This window comes from Podarcis raffonei, chromosome 6 (genome assembly GCF_027172205.1).
Source record: "Podarcis raffonei isolate rPodRaf1 chromosome 6, rPodRaf1.pri, whole genome shotgun sequence".
Classification (NCBI taxonomy): domain Eukaryota; kingdom Metazoa; phylum Chordata; class Lepidosauria; order Squamata; family Lacertidae; genus Podarcis; species Podarcis raffonei.
In genome coordinates this window covers 18,718,769-18,735,360 of record NC_070607.1, presented here as the reverse complement: position 1 = coordinate 18,735,360, position 16,592 = coordinate 18,718,769, and the positions used below count along the sequence as shown (strand labels likewise).

At 43.8% G+C, this 16,592-nt stretch overlaps 1 protein-coding gene across 3 annotated transcripts in view; it reads left to right on the top strand.

Annotated features, from left to right (window-relative positions):
* DENND1B (DENN domain containing 1B) overlaps positions 1 to 16,592 on the top strand; it is a 170,085-nt gene that overhangs the window by 64,095 nt on the left and 89,398 nt on the right. For all 3 annotated transcript variants that reach the window (XM_053391487.1, XM_053391486.1, XM_053391488.1), the window contains exon 5: positions 5,592 to 5,705. In XM_053391487.1, the coding sequence (XP_053247462.1) occupies positions 5,592 to 5,705 (114 nt within the window). The remainder of the gene's footprint in view (positions 1 to 5,591; positions 5,706 to 16,592) is intronic.

Below are 16,592 nucleotides of genomic sequence, written 5' to 3'. Positions count from 1 at the left end.
TGGTTCATATCTCCATCATCATCACCATCATTTATTATTTATACCCTGCCTATCTGGCTGGGTTTCTCCAGCCACTCTGGGTGGCTTCCAACAAAATATTAAAAATACATTAAAACATCAATTTAAAAGCTTCCCTAAACTTCAGATGTCTTCTAAGAGTCAGATAGTTGTTTATTTCCCTGACATCTGATGTAAAGGCATTCTATAGGGTAGGCGCCACAACCGAAAAGGCTCTCTGCCTGGTTCCCTGTAACCTCACTTCTTGCAGTGAGGGAACCGCCAGAAGGCCCTTGGAGCTGGACCTCAGTGTCTAGGCTGAACAATGGGGGTGGAGACGCTCCTTCAGGTATACTGGGCTGAGGCTGTTTAGGGCTTTAAAAGTCAGCACCAACATTTTGAATTGTGCCCGGAAACGTACTGGGAGCCAATGTAGGTCTTTCAAGATTATGTGGTCTTGGCAGCCATTCCCAGTCACTAGTCTAGCTGCCGCATTCTGAATTAGTTGTAGTTTCTGGGTCACCTTCAAAGGTAGCCCCATGTAGAGCGCATTGCAGTACATGTCCATAACCTGTTCATATAATGTTGCAGCTTTTTGGATAGTATTCTAAGCTTTCAATCTAGGCAGGGCTCTGCTACATTTTTGTTCTAACCCGTTGAAATTTGGAGCCTGACCTATGGAAGGTAGATCCAGAAGTAAAAGTTAAAAGTATGCTCAATTCAAGGATGGAGGTGCATTTCTAGTAAATGTTTGAAGTATTAACAAAGTGAAAAAAATAGTATGGAACTATTTTTGTTCTGTTTGCTCTTCATAACATTGTTAGTTTGTGGGGTGGGTGGGTCAGTCTTCCAATTCTTTCAGTCTTTTCCCCAGTAAGGATTAAAATCTAGACCCAAACTAGACAATTGGCCTTAGCTGACCACTTAAGCACCATACTTAGCATAACCAAAGAAATTGCTCTGTGCCATAGGGTAAATGGGTGGGCCTTTCCTCTTCCCCCATGGCTGGTAGATAGAAGTGCAACGGGAGTGTAGTTGTATGTGAACGTAAGAGAAAGCAGTCGTAAGAATCTAGATACAGAGACATTGCTTGAGCTGTGCTGAATTCAAACTTGTGATGAATGAAGGAGCAAGATCTTTTGGTGTGTTAATGCTATGAGTCCCTCCATTTTATGCTCAGGTTGTATATATGTGTAAATAAAACCATATACCTTAAAAGACACCATAGACTCCACTAACCTTCATTCCATGGAAGCCAAATCCTGGTAAGAGCTGAAACCCCTGGATTCTCTCACCACTAGGATATTGGGGTGGCGTGCAGTAATAATGTTGCTTTTGTTGACACGCCTTTGTTAATTAATTTTTGGAGAAAAATGTTTGCCATGCATAACAAGCATTGGAGAGATATGTGGCACCTTACTTGTATTGTAAAGAAATATTTAAGGTATGCAAAATACATTTTTCTTTTAGCAGGGAGATCGAAATGTAGCATGAAACCTAAAGCTTCATGTTGTTGCCACATTCCACAGTGTCACTGTACTTTTCTCATCCCTGTATAATGGCACTAAAGAATAAATATAATAATGGAACTGCCTTTTGTGGATCACATGAAGAATCTTATCTAGACAGGATTTCTGCCCCCAACATTAGCAGATTCTCTTAGGGAACCTTACAAGCTTATCCCTATTGTTTCTCATCAGAAACCTGTATTGACGTATATGCTGCATTTTGTACAGGGAGTTTTCATTTAGCACTTATAGCTAATAACCTATTTATAGACCTTCTAACCAGAAGCTTAGAAGTATTAAAAAAAATGTTTGAAGTTGTCTAAACTTATGGTTAGTGAGATTCACAATTTAGTTATGAACAGTTAGAATTTTATTTTATGTATCCCAGATCTGTTGCCACATACTTTCCTTGGATGATCCCATGTTCAAGTATACCATTATGAAATATCTTGTTTACACTCTTCATACAAATCATACTTTTATGAACTTCTGTCCTGTTCATTTACAAATACTAACTGAACTACTGTTTTACTACACAACTTTAATTCTTATTTTAAAGCTTGTATGACAATTTACTAAACGGAACATAATAATTTTCAGAAGAATAGCTATATTAGTTTGTTGCAACAAAACAGCAGTATTGTGGCACCATAAAGGTTAACAGTTTTACAGTGGCTTAAGCTTTCATGGACCAGAGTCCACTATTCATTAAATACATGGTGTCTATGGGCTATACATAACTTTTGTGCAAAAACATTCTCTCATATGAATAACTCCCCATTCCTAAATGATTGCACAGAGCCATAAATCTAGAAGAAAGTGCGTTCTTCCACCAAGGCCAAACAACTTACATTTGATGCTGATGATGCGAATTTTCATACCTAAAGAGAGAAAATTCTTAATCAGTCCTCAAAGAAAACTTTAAATCACGCCTTGATAATGAACATAACAGTATAAATGCTCCCTATCAGTTTTGTTCACTGAAGAACATGAATATTGATTTTAAAACTTTATTCATATAGTAGAGACATTGAGAGAGTGTAGGTTTGATGTTTATATACGTTAAACATTATTTTTGAACAAAGAAGCAAGGAGAGGAGTATGTGCTGGAATATACGTTTGTAGGTCGTTTTGGGTTTTTGCCTTTGGCTCATTCATTCACGATAGCAAGGCAATTCTGATGAACAATTTTGAGTTTGCAGTATTATTATATAAATACTTTATTTAACCATTTGTATTTGTGCTCCAGTTCAAGGACTGATGGCAGTGCCAACAGCTTCCAAGAATATTTTTTAAAAAGCAGTTTCCTTTATTAATTTGTTCTCTTTGGAGTGGCCTGCCTCCTATTTATTACAGGTTGTGTTTTCATCTTTGGTTTGCGGAGACAGGAATTCTTACAAATCCTACAAAGGGTGGAATGGCCAGTGTAAGGCCTGCCTCTGTGTCAAGAGTGGGGAAGCTTTTTCAGCCTGTGGGCCTCATTGCCACATGTTTAACCTTCTAGGAGCAGCACGCCAGTGGTGCGCATGGCCGGAGCCACAAAACCCCTACCCGCACACTCTTTCTTCCATGCTCATACAACCATGGGGTGTATAGGGTGTTAGGAGAGGGGTAGTACCGCTTGTGTGGGAAATGTGCTGTAGAGGGAAGTGAGGGCTCATCAACCTAGGAAGGTAGCCCACCTAGGAGAAGAAATACTCTGACCCTAAACCTCTACTGTCTTGCAGGATATCTTTGAGAGAAGAAAAAGCTAAGGACAAAATGGTGACACGAGAAAACAATAATATCCCCAAATAACAAAGTATGAGAGTGTGGACAATAAATAACAATGCTTACTTGAAGGAGCGTCTCCACCCCCATTGTTCCACCTGGACACTGAGGTCCAGCGCCGAGGGCCTTCTGGCGGTTCCCTCGCTGCGAGAAGCCAAGTTACAGGGAACTAGGCAGAGGGCCTTCTTGGTAGTGGCACCTGCCCTGTGGAACGCCCTCCCACCAGATGTCAAAGAGAAAACAACTACCAGACTTTTAGAAGACACCTGAAGGCAGCCCTGTTTAGGGAAGCTTTTCATGTTTGACAGACTATTTTATTTTAATATTTTGTTGGAAGCCGCCCAGAGTGGCCGGGGAAACCCAGCCAGATGGGCAGGGTATAAATAATAATATATTACTACTACTACTACTACTACTACTACTACTACTACTACTACTACTGTCTTTATCATGACATTGGGTTAGCACAGAAAACGATGAAGGCACACGAGCAGAAATAAAGCACAAAGGACTCTGTTACATCACTCAGCACTAGGTCACACTGTTACTTTTTAAGTGTCTCTCCTTCAGATCTTTGCAAGTTGTTCCGTCTGGTCTTTGAATCATGCACTTATGAAGCATGGAGAGCTGGTGTGGTGTGGTGGTTAGAATGTCAGGCTGTGACTGGAAAGTCCCATTTGAGATTCCTACTCAGCCATGAAATTCACTGGCATTGGACCAGTTACTTTCTCTCAGCCTAGCCTAGCCTAGCCTGGCCCCCAGGGCTGTTCAGATGATAATGGGAGATGGGGATGGGGCAGACCATGTATAGCATTGTGTAGCAACTGGAATATGTGCTGGTATAAGGCAGCTTCCTGGTTGTATGAAGGGCTGTAAAGCAGGTTGCTTTTAAAATTCAGATAGTGATAAATAACGATAAAAACTAGTGGGGTCAAGTTGGAAATAGAATTCCATGCTGAAGCTTTCCATTTCCTCGCATAGTCTACGAATCTTAGCTGGCGGGAGCAGCAGGCTATCAGAACTGAGGCAGCCAAGAGTCCAGGGTTCTAGAGGCCATGCCCTACTAGGATGAGACCAGAATTTCTAAGGAACTGCACTGGCAGAAATCGCAGGAGGTCTGAATAAGTTGGGCAAATCAGACAGAGGTTGGGAACAGGGGAGCAGTTCTTTCAAAGGCACCTGGGCAGCCAAATGACCGAAGCCAGAATGAAAGAACATTAATAGCCAAGCCAGGGGGAACTGATGGGGAGCCTGAGCAGGTGGAGCTATGCTAGAGCCGGGGTGTGTAATAAACATTATTTCCGTCTGCTTTCTTCAGCCTTGAGTTACTCCTGGTAAAAGACCTTCGAAACTGATCACTCGGCACCTGGTTTTGATCCTGGATGCTCCTGATGGGAGCAATATAATTTGGAAAACTGCTATTGTAATAATATCTGAGCACTTTTTAATAAACCTTGAAATGTAGTCAATTTTTAAAACTTTCAAATCAAATAAAGACTGAAGAATTCTTTCTGCTATTCAATCTTTAATGTGGCAGGCCCTGGCAGGGGCAAAATGTGGGGGGGGGGGGGCGGGCGGGCAGGAAGACTATAGCCCTGGGTGCACAATTTTGAGGGGGCACAAACCAGGCGTACCCATGCAGGGATCTCCGTCCTGCCCTGGCTGCTGCCAGGGTCTCTAGGCCTGGGAGCCTGGCCTGACCTCGCTACGGCATCCCGGGCCCCCGCACTGAATGGCTGCCCAGCCATGGGGGGGGGGGGTGTCCAAGGGCCGCGTCAGCCAGCTGGGCTCCTCCTTGCATAGTGGCAGGTGGCACATCACAGCCCTGCTTGGCTCTGGTGGCGAGGTGAGACTGGGCAGGCAAGGCAAGCTCTGTGAACCCTCCATGCCTCACTCCCACCCGGTGGCAAGTTCTGTTCACATTCCATCTCCTCCTGGGCCACTGAGCCCTGTTTCCCTTGTTCAGTGTTAGAGCGCATGCTTTGAATGTAAAAGGTCCCAGCTTCAGCCCCTGCTATCACAAGGTGAAGATGGGACAGTCTGAAGCCCTGGTGAAATTCTGCTAGTCAATGCAGATGCTACTTGTGCCGTGGAGACATAGGCAAATTAACAAACAATTGCCTTTAGTAGTGAATCTAGGGTGAATCAAGTTGTCAGGGGTCCCTCCCCGCCCGGTGACTATTTATAAAACTTTATCTTGTTTGATTTATTAGATTAGAATATTTTTTCCGGTTAGTGTTAGTGTACATACGGTAAATGAATTCTAAGCTCATCTTTCTGGGTTAGAACAGCCTAATATATTTCTTGTCCTCCTAGGGTGACCCAGGTTGGACAGCACTTTACCTTTGTGCTTACTGACATTGAAAGCAAACAAAGATTTGGATTTTGCCGGTTAACATCAGGAGGCAAAGTCTGCCTATGCATTCTAAGGTAAGTAGCTATCTCCAACAAATTAGTAATTTCCTTATCCTGTCCAACTACTCTCTCTTAGTTAATTATTAATCATTGGCTGAAAATTGTAGATTCCCTGCTTATCTGAAAAACTTTTATGTGTCCTGGCCTGCTACCATCACAATGGCACTTCTTGACAGTTATAAATGATTTTATTTACTTATTTTTTCCATAAGGTAAGATGCTTCAATGAGGTGTTTTGAAAATGTACCATAGCTGGCCTGGCTTGGCAGGAACTTGTGTAACTTTTTTTTTAAAGGAGAAAAATTCGACGCATGAGTTGCAATTGAAATTGTCCTAGGACAATGAAGAGAAGTAGTTCTAGTGCAAATAAGTAGATATACTTCTCTTCCTTCCTGACCCAAAAGAAAGAAATAAGTTGCATCGTAAGAAAGAGTATATGTGAATTTTTCATCCTAACCTTAGTCACAAGACTGCATTATACCCTTACTTTGCATCCATCTTGAATCAAAGTGGGCTGGTATTTATTTGTGTTACAGCATCCTCACAGCACTGCTGGAAGCAATGCATTTTTGCAAAACTTTCTCAGAAAGGACTGGGTGTTGGGCTGCTTCAGACAGTTATTCATAGGTCTGATTTCGTTCAGCCCTGCCTCTGTCATCCCGGACTTTCTGTGCCAGGGGCAGCGCATCCAAATTCAGCCTGTGTGTGTACAATACTATGCATATAAGGCAAAATCCAACCTTTTAAGGTCTGAACTGACCTTTTGCAGTTGTCTCTTGTGGATGGATTACTGTTTTGTGTCCTGTTTTGCCCAGTTCATGCTATGTTCTTTTGCACGTTTGTTAACATGGTTCTGTTCTAGTATTTCACAAATAATAATCACCATCAAACCTGTATTTCACAAATGCAAAGAAGTGACATTTTTGCACCTTCTACAGTAAAAGCAGTGGTACTCTTTATCGTGGGGTATTTAGGTGGGCTGATGCAGATGTAACACTGGCTCCACATGAGCCCATTGAAATACTAAAACTGGTGCTGGATGAATGTCAAACATATGACCACAACTTGAAGTGATCTTCTGGGCTGGTTCAGATGTAATAATGGCTTTTGTTCCCTGCACTTAAGAGATTTGAAACCAGCATCGAACATGTGTTCTCTTTCTCCCATTTCCTCCTGTCTTAGGAACATATTCACCCCTTATGCTAAGCAGAATTTGATTTTAAACAGGATCTGAACCCAATAATAAATCAGAGTTTCAAATCCTTATTAAATGAGAAACTTGGTTAATATTAGCTGTGACAAAGCTGGCATTCGTCATAACTATACAGGAGGATGCAACTTACTTCTAAGCGTTAAGCGAGCAGGAAAGGGTTGCTTATGTCCTTCTTGGGGCTATTTCTTTTTTGACCAGTTGCTTTTTCATTGCCACAGCATTTATACTGTTATGTAATCTATGTAATACCCTGAGGCAGCCAGGACTGGAAATGTCCTATCTGACATAGGTAACTGAATCCTCCCTCCATGAACATTGCACTTGTTATCTTCTTGCAAATTAGGCCTGTCTTCCCTCCAGCCCTCAGTTTCCATTTCTCTATAAGCCCTCAAGATTGAAATGTGGTTGTTGCCACATAGAAAATTATCAACTATTTATATTTGGAAGAGATGCTGTTTCTTGCATGTGAAATGTGAGCACTGATAGCTGAAGGTTTTCTTAGATTTTCAAATGTATGTGTGGAGTGGCATAAATCTTTTTGGTTTATTTTAAACCAGAAATGAGGTAGCTGTGGCTCTCTAGATGTTGCTGCCTGCACTATCTGTGGCCATTATGCTGAGTGGGACTAATGGGAGTCGGAGGGCCGCAGCGTCCGTAACCCTGTTTTAAGCTGTCATTTTCAAATTCCCTCTCTGTGTCTCCTATGATAAGTATTTAATTCAGGGGTGGCTAATCTTTTTTTGATTGAGGGCTACATTAACCCATGGTGAATCAAGGGCTTGCATATCAAAGTGGAAGTGACTATACTGTAAAAGTGGGTGTGGCCCTTTTGGGGGAGGGGTCTTAGCAGCACCCCCCCCCAAAAAAAACCACCTATTGAGGGGGCTGGATACAGCCTGTGGGCCACCTACTCCTGGCTTCATTCAATTTATTGCTCTGGTTGGTTAATTTTCAGGTCGCTTTCCCACCCACCCAACTATTTTCACTTTATAGGGCTTTAGGAAGTAATAATAGGGGCTATGACTGGAAAGACCTGCTGTCCTACCCTGACATAAAAACATAAAGGGACCCCTGACCATTAGGTCCAGTCGTGACTGACACTGGGGTTGCGCGCTCATCTCGCTCTATAGGCTGAGGGAGCCGGCGTTTGTCCGCAGACAGTTTTTCCGGGTCATGTGGCCAGCATGACTAAGCTGCTTCTGGCGAACCAGAGCAGCACACAGAAACGCCGTTTACCTTCCCGCCGGAGTGGTATCTATTTATCTATTTGCACTTTGACATGCTTTTGAACTGCTAGGTCGGCAGGAGCAGGGACCGAGCAACGGGAGCTAACCCCGTCGCGGGGATTCGAACTGCCGATCTTCTGATCGGCAAGTCCTAGGCTCTGTGGTTTAACCCACAGCTCCACCCGTGTCCCTACCCTGACATACCTGCTTCCAAATAACCTCCACTAGGGCACTTCATATGAAAGGGAGGAAGGGAACAAGAAAGGAGGAGACAGTAGCCTACTGTAGTCAAATGTGTCAAAACAGGCAAGTTCTTGAGTCAAAGAAGGCTTGGTAATCAGAGGACAAACCTTGGTTGCTGCTTGTGTCTGAAGAGAGCTAAACCATAAACCTGGGTTTGGATGGCACACTTATCTAAACCATGGCTTAGCTCAGTGAAACAGTGGAATGACTTGCACGAGCAAAGGGGCTGTGATCTCCTCTCCAGAAGCCCACATGTTTGCTCTTTTGTGCTAAGCCGTGGTCTGGCTAGTGTTACATGTGAACGGGACCAGTGAGTTGATGGTTTCAATTGGGTCAGTGTTTCATCCGTACCAGACCATTGAGAGAAGATGTCTAGAATGTTCACAATAAATAGGTAAAATAGCAGAATGCTTACTGTACGAAGAAGCGGGAATGCCTTTCATGGGCCAATTTTTGCCATTCAACAAGAATTGCATACTGAAGCACTAATGTATTTTTTTGGTTTTTTTATGAGCATGGAACTGCAGGAAGTGACTCATTTGCTAGTACGGTTCAACCATAGCAGAATTAGGAGAACACTTAATGGTAAACAGAAGTGCTATAAACAACAAAACACCACAGGCCAAGGTGATTAAAAATGTTATTACAACTGTGGATTTTCACAGTGAATGTTACCTTGTCATCAGTTTGCTCCAAAATAGATATTAAAACATAAACAGCACGACCACAATAAACTGCTTAATTAAAAGCCAAATGAAAGAAACATTTTGCCTCTTTAAAGGAGAGCCTGGGTGCCTGTAAATGCAGCTGAAAACAAATGTTCAAGCAACCTGCCATGCATATGAGCAGCAAAGGAAATGGAGAAACCGCTTGGAGACTTGAGCTATCAGTGGTTGTGCTAAAGCAAGAAGTGACAAAGGAAGATGGCAGGCCAACCAGTGGCACTGCGATGCATGTGGGAAGAAGGGGACAGACGTACAAAGATGAACTATGAAGTAGAGGACCAGTGATACCCTGGAGAAACCAAGTCAGGGCAGCTGGGCAGAAGTGTAAGGCTGATGTACTAGGAAGCAGCAAAGCTTATAGAGTGATCATTATTTCATGGAAATTAGTTTACTGGGGTTATTGTCTATTGTCTAGGTTATAAATAATCACTGCATGTAGTTTTACAAGGGTAGCTTAAAGAAGGCTAAGAATAATACTTTTATTTTTTTTATCAAAATCAAGTAAAATTATTTACACCACCAAATATGTGGTTTCAATTTTATCCTATATCTAGGTTTACCTCTTTAATTATTACTACTGCTACTTAACAGAGAAGTGGCAATTTTATACCACAGCAGGACTGCTGAGAGGGGACATGTACTGGGCCCAGGTGAAACAGGGGGCCAAGATTCTGAGCTTCCTTTCCTTTCTTGTTTAAAAAGTAGAATCTCTGGCCCCAATCAGCCTATTTTGTCTGCAGCTTCCTCCCCAACACTCCCTGTTGCTGGGAGTGGTGTTGAAATATTTTTCTCTCACACCTGATTGGCAAATGGTATGAGGTTTTTGCCTTTCCCTCCCCAAGAAATGAATATTCTGTTAGGTATTTTACATATCCTGTTACAATTTGGGTTGGATAAGGCATTGGACAGGCCAATCATGTAGCAGGGAACCCGCCCCCCCCCGGCGGGGGCAATCTTACAGGCCTCGGACCTGATTCCGGATGAAGGGGTGACTTTCACCACTCACCCCAGTTTGCCAGCTAGAACTGAGGTGCTTGGCTGCAACCACATTGGGACTGCAATGTAAACACCTCTTTAGGGAGGCCCCAGCATTTGAACAGGGATGGGGCCATCAGATGGTCCTTGCCCTATGCTTTGCTAGCCCTGCATCCTCTGTATTCAGTAAAGGAAACTTTCAGTAGAGCAGAGGAAGGAACACCAGAAGGGATTCTACAAGCTGCAAAACACAGGGTACTGAAACAGAATCCCTTCTGCTGTTCCTTCCTCTGCTCAGCTGTTCTCACTAAGCAGACACGTAGACACCCAACCCAATGGGCTGCATGCATTGAACCTGCAACTCCTAATGCTTACCTTGTAGCTTCTACTGCAACTGCAACTACTATTTAACATATAATAATGGTTGTAAATGTCCATTGCATTTGGACAAAGCTCATACTAATCCATTTACTTTGGTTTTGGGTATATCACAGGAAACTAAGCACCTCACTTTACACTTCATTTTCTGGTGTGCACCTTTGCTGAAAGTTAAGGGATTTGCTGAAGCCACTCTTCCTATTTTGTTTGTGCATTTCCTTCGCAAATCAGATTACAAAATGGTATTTTGCATGTTGATTCTCACTTTGGCTGCTTCCAGACAGAGATTGCTTTCAAATGTCCAGGCCGTTTTGATTCAGTACGCCTATGAAGCATTGCAGCAGTCTCCATGCTACTGACCCAAGTTAATCTGAGCTGGTAAATTAGCAGGAGTAGTCTAGGTTTCCCTCCTTCAGTAACATATCCCCCCCCACTTCTGGTTTAATGTCTAACTGTGCATCCATAGTTAGGGATGCGGGTGGCGCTGTGGGTTAAACCGCAGAGCTCTGGATCCATTCCAGTCTGGCTTCCGCGCTGGTCATGGGACCGAGACAGCTCTGGTTGCCCTAACAGATGATCTTCGTAGACAGCTGGATCGAGGCGGGTCGGGGCTGCTGATTCTTCTAGATCTGTCAGCAGCTTTCGACATGGTCGATCATGAACTTCTGGACCACCGCCTTGCCGACGTGGGGATCCAGGGCACAGTCCTTCAATGGCTGCGCTCGTTTCTCTCTGGTCGGGGACAGAGGGTGGCGCTTGGGGGGGAATTGTCATCGCGCCACTCCTTGGTGTGTGGAGTACCTCAGGGTGCGATACTCTCCCCAATGCTTTTCAACATCTTTATGCGCCCCCTCGCCCAGCTTGTCCGGAGTTTTGGGCTGGGTTGCCATCAGTATGCCGATGACACCCAACTCTATCTGTTGATGGATGGCCATCCTGACTCGGCCCCAGACACACTGACCAGATGTCTGGAAGCTGTGGCTGGATGGTTACGTGGGAGCCGGTTGAAGCTAAATCCTTCGAAGACAGAGGTCCTGTGGCTGGGACGGGACGATATGGGATTGGGGGGGCAACTCCCATCTCTTGCGGGGGCGCAGTTAGTGCCAGCACCGTCCGTTAAGAGTTTGGGTGTAATCTTCGACACCTCCCTTTCCATGGAGGCGCAGATTGCAGCTATAACAAAGGCGGCATTTTTCCATCTCCGCCAAGCTAAGCAGTTGGCTCCTTACCTCTCTCGCCCTGACCTAGCCACTGTGATCCACGCGACGGTCACCTCCAGACTGGATTATTGTAACTCGCTCTACGTGGGGCTGCCCTTAAGACTGACCCAGAAACTCCAGCGGGTGCAGAATGCTGCAGCGAGACTCCTTACGGGGTCTTCGCTGCGAGATCACATTCATCCGGTGCTATATCAACTGCACTGGCTCCCGGTGGAGTACAGGATCAGGTTTAAGGTGCTGGTTTTAACCTTTAAAGCCCTATACGGCCTTGGACCCTCGTACCTACGGGACCGCCTCTCCTGGTATGCCCCACAGAGAAACTTACGGTCTTCAAATAAAAATATCTTGAAGGTCCCAGGCCACAGAGAAGTTAGGCTGGCCTCAACTAGAGCCAGGGCTTTTTCGGCTGTGGCTCCGACCTGGTGGAACACTCTGTCACAAGAGACTAGGGCCCTGCGGGACTTGACATCTTTCCGCAGGGCCTGCAAGACAGAGCTGTTCCGCCAGGCCTTTGGCCAGGGCACAGCCTGACTCCCTCCCTCGGCAATCTTCGCGGAGCTCTGGCCCAATAGTGGCCAGTGGCTTGAATTTAATTAATTTTATAATGAATGATTTTAGAGTGTTGTTTGTGTTGTACTTTTGTATTGTTTATTGTTGTTAGCCGCCCTGAGCCCAGCTTCGGCTGGGGAGGGCGGGATATAAATAAAATTTATTATTATTATTATTATTAGGGCTTGCTGATCGGAAGGTTGGCGGTTCGAATCCCCGCGACGAGGTGAGCTCCCATTGTTCGGTCCCAGCTCCTGCCCACCTAGCAGTTCGAAAGCACGTCAAAGTGCAAATAGAAAAATAGGTACCGCTCTGGCGGGAAGGTAAACAGCATTTCCATGCGCTGCTCTGGTTCGCCAGAAGCGGCTTAGTCATGCTAGCCACATGACCTGGAAGCTGTATGCCAGCTCCCTCGGCCAGTAAAGCGAGATGAGCGCCACAACCCCAGAGTCGGTCACGACTGGACCTAACGGTCAAGGGTCTCTTTACCTTTATGCAACCACAGTGCAGAAATTTGCCATATAGTGGATGTAGTCTAACCTTCTTAGGTTAGGTTATCAATGTTGATTAATCTCCATGTTAAGAGGCAGTGTATTTCTGAATGCAAGATTCTGTGGACAAACAACAACACAAAGCAATCATCTCCATGCGTCCTTGCCAGATTCCTAGGAGCATCTTTCTGGACCGTGTTACGCTGATCTAGCTAGATCCTTCTTATAGTCTTAAGGCACCAAATTTCCAACTTTAATTGAATGCTTTAGTTTTGGTCTGTTATTTTGTAGAAGTAACTGCTCAAATAAAAAGTGGCAAGCTATAATTTTTCAGCAAGCTTTAATAAGAGTACTGCCATTATTCCTTCCATTGTGACAATTTCAAATTTACACTGCAATGCTAAATGCTTACCAGGCCAGCTTTTTTTTTTTTTTTTAAAAAAATAATAATCTGTATGTATAGTTTGGAAGCACATCCATCTTTTACTCTTGAGGGCAGTGAGGGAAAATAATTTGAGTGTAAGGAATATATTTAAAGGGAACAGGTCTCCTCTCTGGTTTTTAAAAATATCAGATATTACAACCTTAACTGTGTTATCGATGGGCTCTGAAGAGATGCAGATTGCACAAAGGGAAAGACAAAAGCAGATAATAGTGAACTGAAACATGACTGAATCCATTTGGATAGTCATGTAAGATAGTGTATATCTTTATTTATATTTAAACCTAGAATGTCTATTTTCTGCCATAAAAGGCACCGAAAGGAATGGAGCACAGATCCATAACAGCAATAAAATTGAACACTGTACAATCAGCCTCTGCATAGCTCACAGATCAAACAAAGATGGAAAAGTGCATTCCTGTCCGCAGCTATGGCTTGGGTGCCTTAAAGCAACACCAGGAGTGCTATCAAGGGACTGTGACCCCCAACAAACACACAGCGCAGATCAGTGCCCCCTGCACCAATGTGATATAGATTTAGTGCACCCTTCCACCTGAGGGTTGGAGCTAGAGATGCACTAGCGAAAGAAATTCTGGCAATGGCTCGGTTCCATGAATCATTGTGCAAGAACTAGTGCAAGATGGGGTGCAGTGCCTTTTTCTAACATGCGTTTTGAGAGGGGGAAGGTAGTGGGGATCTTAGCCTGGTGCTGACACAGCGTCAGTAGTGTTGAATTGACTTCGCCCACACCCAGCTACCTGCTGCCTTCCCCTCTTGGTGACTAGCAACGATGCAGGACAGTGGGAAGTCAGGTGAACAATTTCATGCTGCCTCACCAGCCACTACTGTATATGACAGGGGTCAGCAAACCTTTTCAGCAGGGGGCTGGTCAACTGTCCCTCAGACCTTGTGGGGGACTGGACCATATTTTTTGGGGGAAATAGAAAGAATTCCTGTGCCCCATAAATAACCCAGAGATGCATTTTAAATAAAAGGACACATTCTACTCATGTAAAAACATGCTGATTCCTGGACCATCTGAGGGCTGGATTTAGAAGGCGATTGGGCCGGATCCGGCCCCCGGGCCTTAGTTTGCTTACCCATGGTATATGCCCTTGATTGCTTTTATTAACATAATAATTAAATTCTGCCCTGGGGATTTGTTGAAGGGGAGGGAATAAATCCCTAACATCGATTTAAGAATCTGCACCATATTTTATTTTTATTTTATTGGGTTTTATAAGCAAGTATAATGTCGTACAAATAAGTATACCAAGTTTTCTCATGTCATTTCAATATCACAAAAATAGCATAATAAATGTGGAAATATATCTACAACATACTTGTCTTTGTTAGTGGTCAATGTATAAGTTCTTGGTTCATGAATTGGTTTAAACAATTAGGAAGAAAAGTGGGGGAAAGGGGGGAGGGGGAATGGTGAGTGGAGTGGGGTAGGTGTCAGGGAACTGCCATCGGAACTAGAGGAGGAGGCGAGGCTCCACAGCGATGCTGGAGAGGGGCCAAGCAGGGAGAGAGGCAGGTCTCCGGCTGGGGAAGAAAATCAGCGCAACACCAGGGATAGAGGGGAGTCGATGGGGGAAGCAGAGAGGAGGCCCCAGGACTCTTTGCAGGAGATCAGCGAGGAGAGCACAGATCCTCCGCTGCCCACACCCACCCTGCGCAGAAGACTTCCGTGCAGGGAAAGTAGGTGGCGACTTGGCGTCAAAGAACTTCTTTGCTGGAGGAGGTTCAAGAAACGCCCACTGACGGATTCTGCCAGCGACTGAGCAGCCACGGAGTGGATGGCTGTCCAGACAGAAACGGTTTAATCAGGCAACCTAGCCCAGAGCGGCGGTAACTTACGCACAAGCAACCCCTAAAGCCATTACAGTAGGGTAGGGTGATCTACACTGTTTTGAGGAAGAAAAGTGTATTTATTTATTTTTTTGGAAGGGTAAAGAAAAATCACAATATGTTGCAAATTTACAGCACCAGGTTCACTTTATTGGCTACTATTTTCATAGACCACTGTAACTTGCCTGGGACTCTGTCACTTAACAATGGCTGCCGTGTGTCGCTTTGGTCTTTATCAGTATCTATGCTCGATACCTTTATAGTTGGAAAAGAAGAAGAAAGATGAATCATTTTGCTCTCCCCCATTGCAGCTACTAAAATGGAAGCAAAACTGCAAACAGATACGAAATGGCAATATAAACAGCTTAAAGAGGTGGCTAGAACTTTCTGCAGGCTTTCTGTATGTTGCTTTGCAGCATAGTATTTTCCATTCGTCTGCCTCTTCTGTGGAGCTCACAGTCTGGATTCCTGCTGTTGCCGAGGCTTCTACAGAACCTTTAATCTGCCTTTCACTATTTAGACTGATGTCTCAAGTCCTGTTTAACACACGTTTTGCTATGCTAAATTTGCTGTCTAAATTTAATTTTTCACGTTAATGATGGTGCAGACTTGAGAGTTCCAGTGTAAATTACTGGGTTAACTTTGATGTGTCATTGTTAAAGAACAGTATGCTTTGGGGGATTTTTAGTTTTGTTTTGTTAATACTCCCTCTCGTAAGAAACCAGGTATATATCTTCCTAAATGCATGAAAATAATTTGACTGGGTTCATTTTGTTAAACTACTGTCTGTGGCTCTAGCTGACCTTATGCATCCTGTGAAATGCAGACGGCATCATTAAAATTTTCAGCCTTGGATTTGATTAATGAAATTTTATGACTGTAAAATTGTCACCTAGATTTCTAAACGAAATGTTCTAATAAGGTAGACAGGTTTATTTGGGAAGCCTTTGTAGTTCTTCATCTCAGACTGTGCTTGAAGCTCTCCCCCCCTTCTTCCTTTAGGCAAATCCCTCAGAAGCAGAATGTTTCAATTTTACACATTTTGTGTCAATTTTCCAGACAGAAAGTAGCCCCTAGACATTAGACATTTAGCTACGGAAAGGCGGTTTCCTTAGTTTTATTTGATTACTAGAAGTTAGATTCCTGCTGATAGTTCAGGACTGTTAGTGGTTACCTGACTGTTTGACAGAAAACATTTCCTTTCCTTTATTTAACCTTTGACTTGCGAATATAAAAGCTTTATCAGAACTGTAGTGGAAGCGCAAGCGAGGTGGAAGTCTACTTAGTGCAACAAAGCTGAAGAATGACTTTGAATGAAAGCCTGAGCGCCTGCCTTGTGGCTCCTTGGATTAAAAGAATATGCTAAATACGTTTTTAATTAGCAATGAAATATATGCTGCCGTTGTTTATGTGACAGGTAAGGGCCACTCTTTAGGTAGGACTGAATGCATTTTAAAAGCATAACACTTCCACATCCGCGATTGATTCTGCAGATGTCATTTTAAAGATTTTTTGCTTTACATGGCAGGCAGGAAATTTGTTGAAGCACTCTCTGAATTATTGAAATTAGGAGATACTGATTAAGC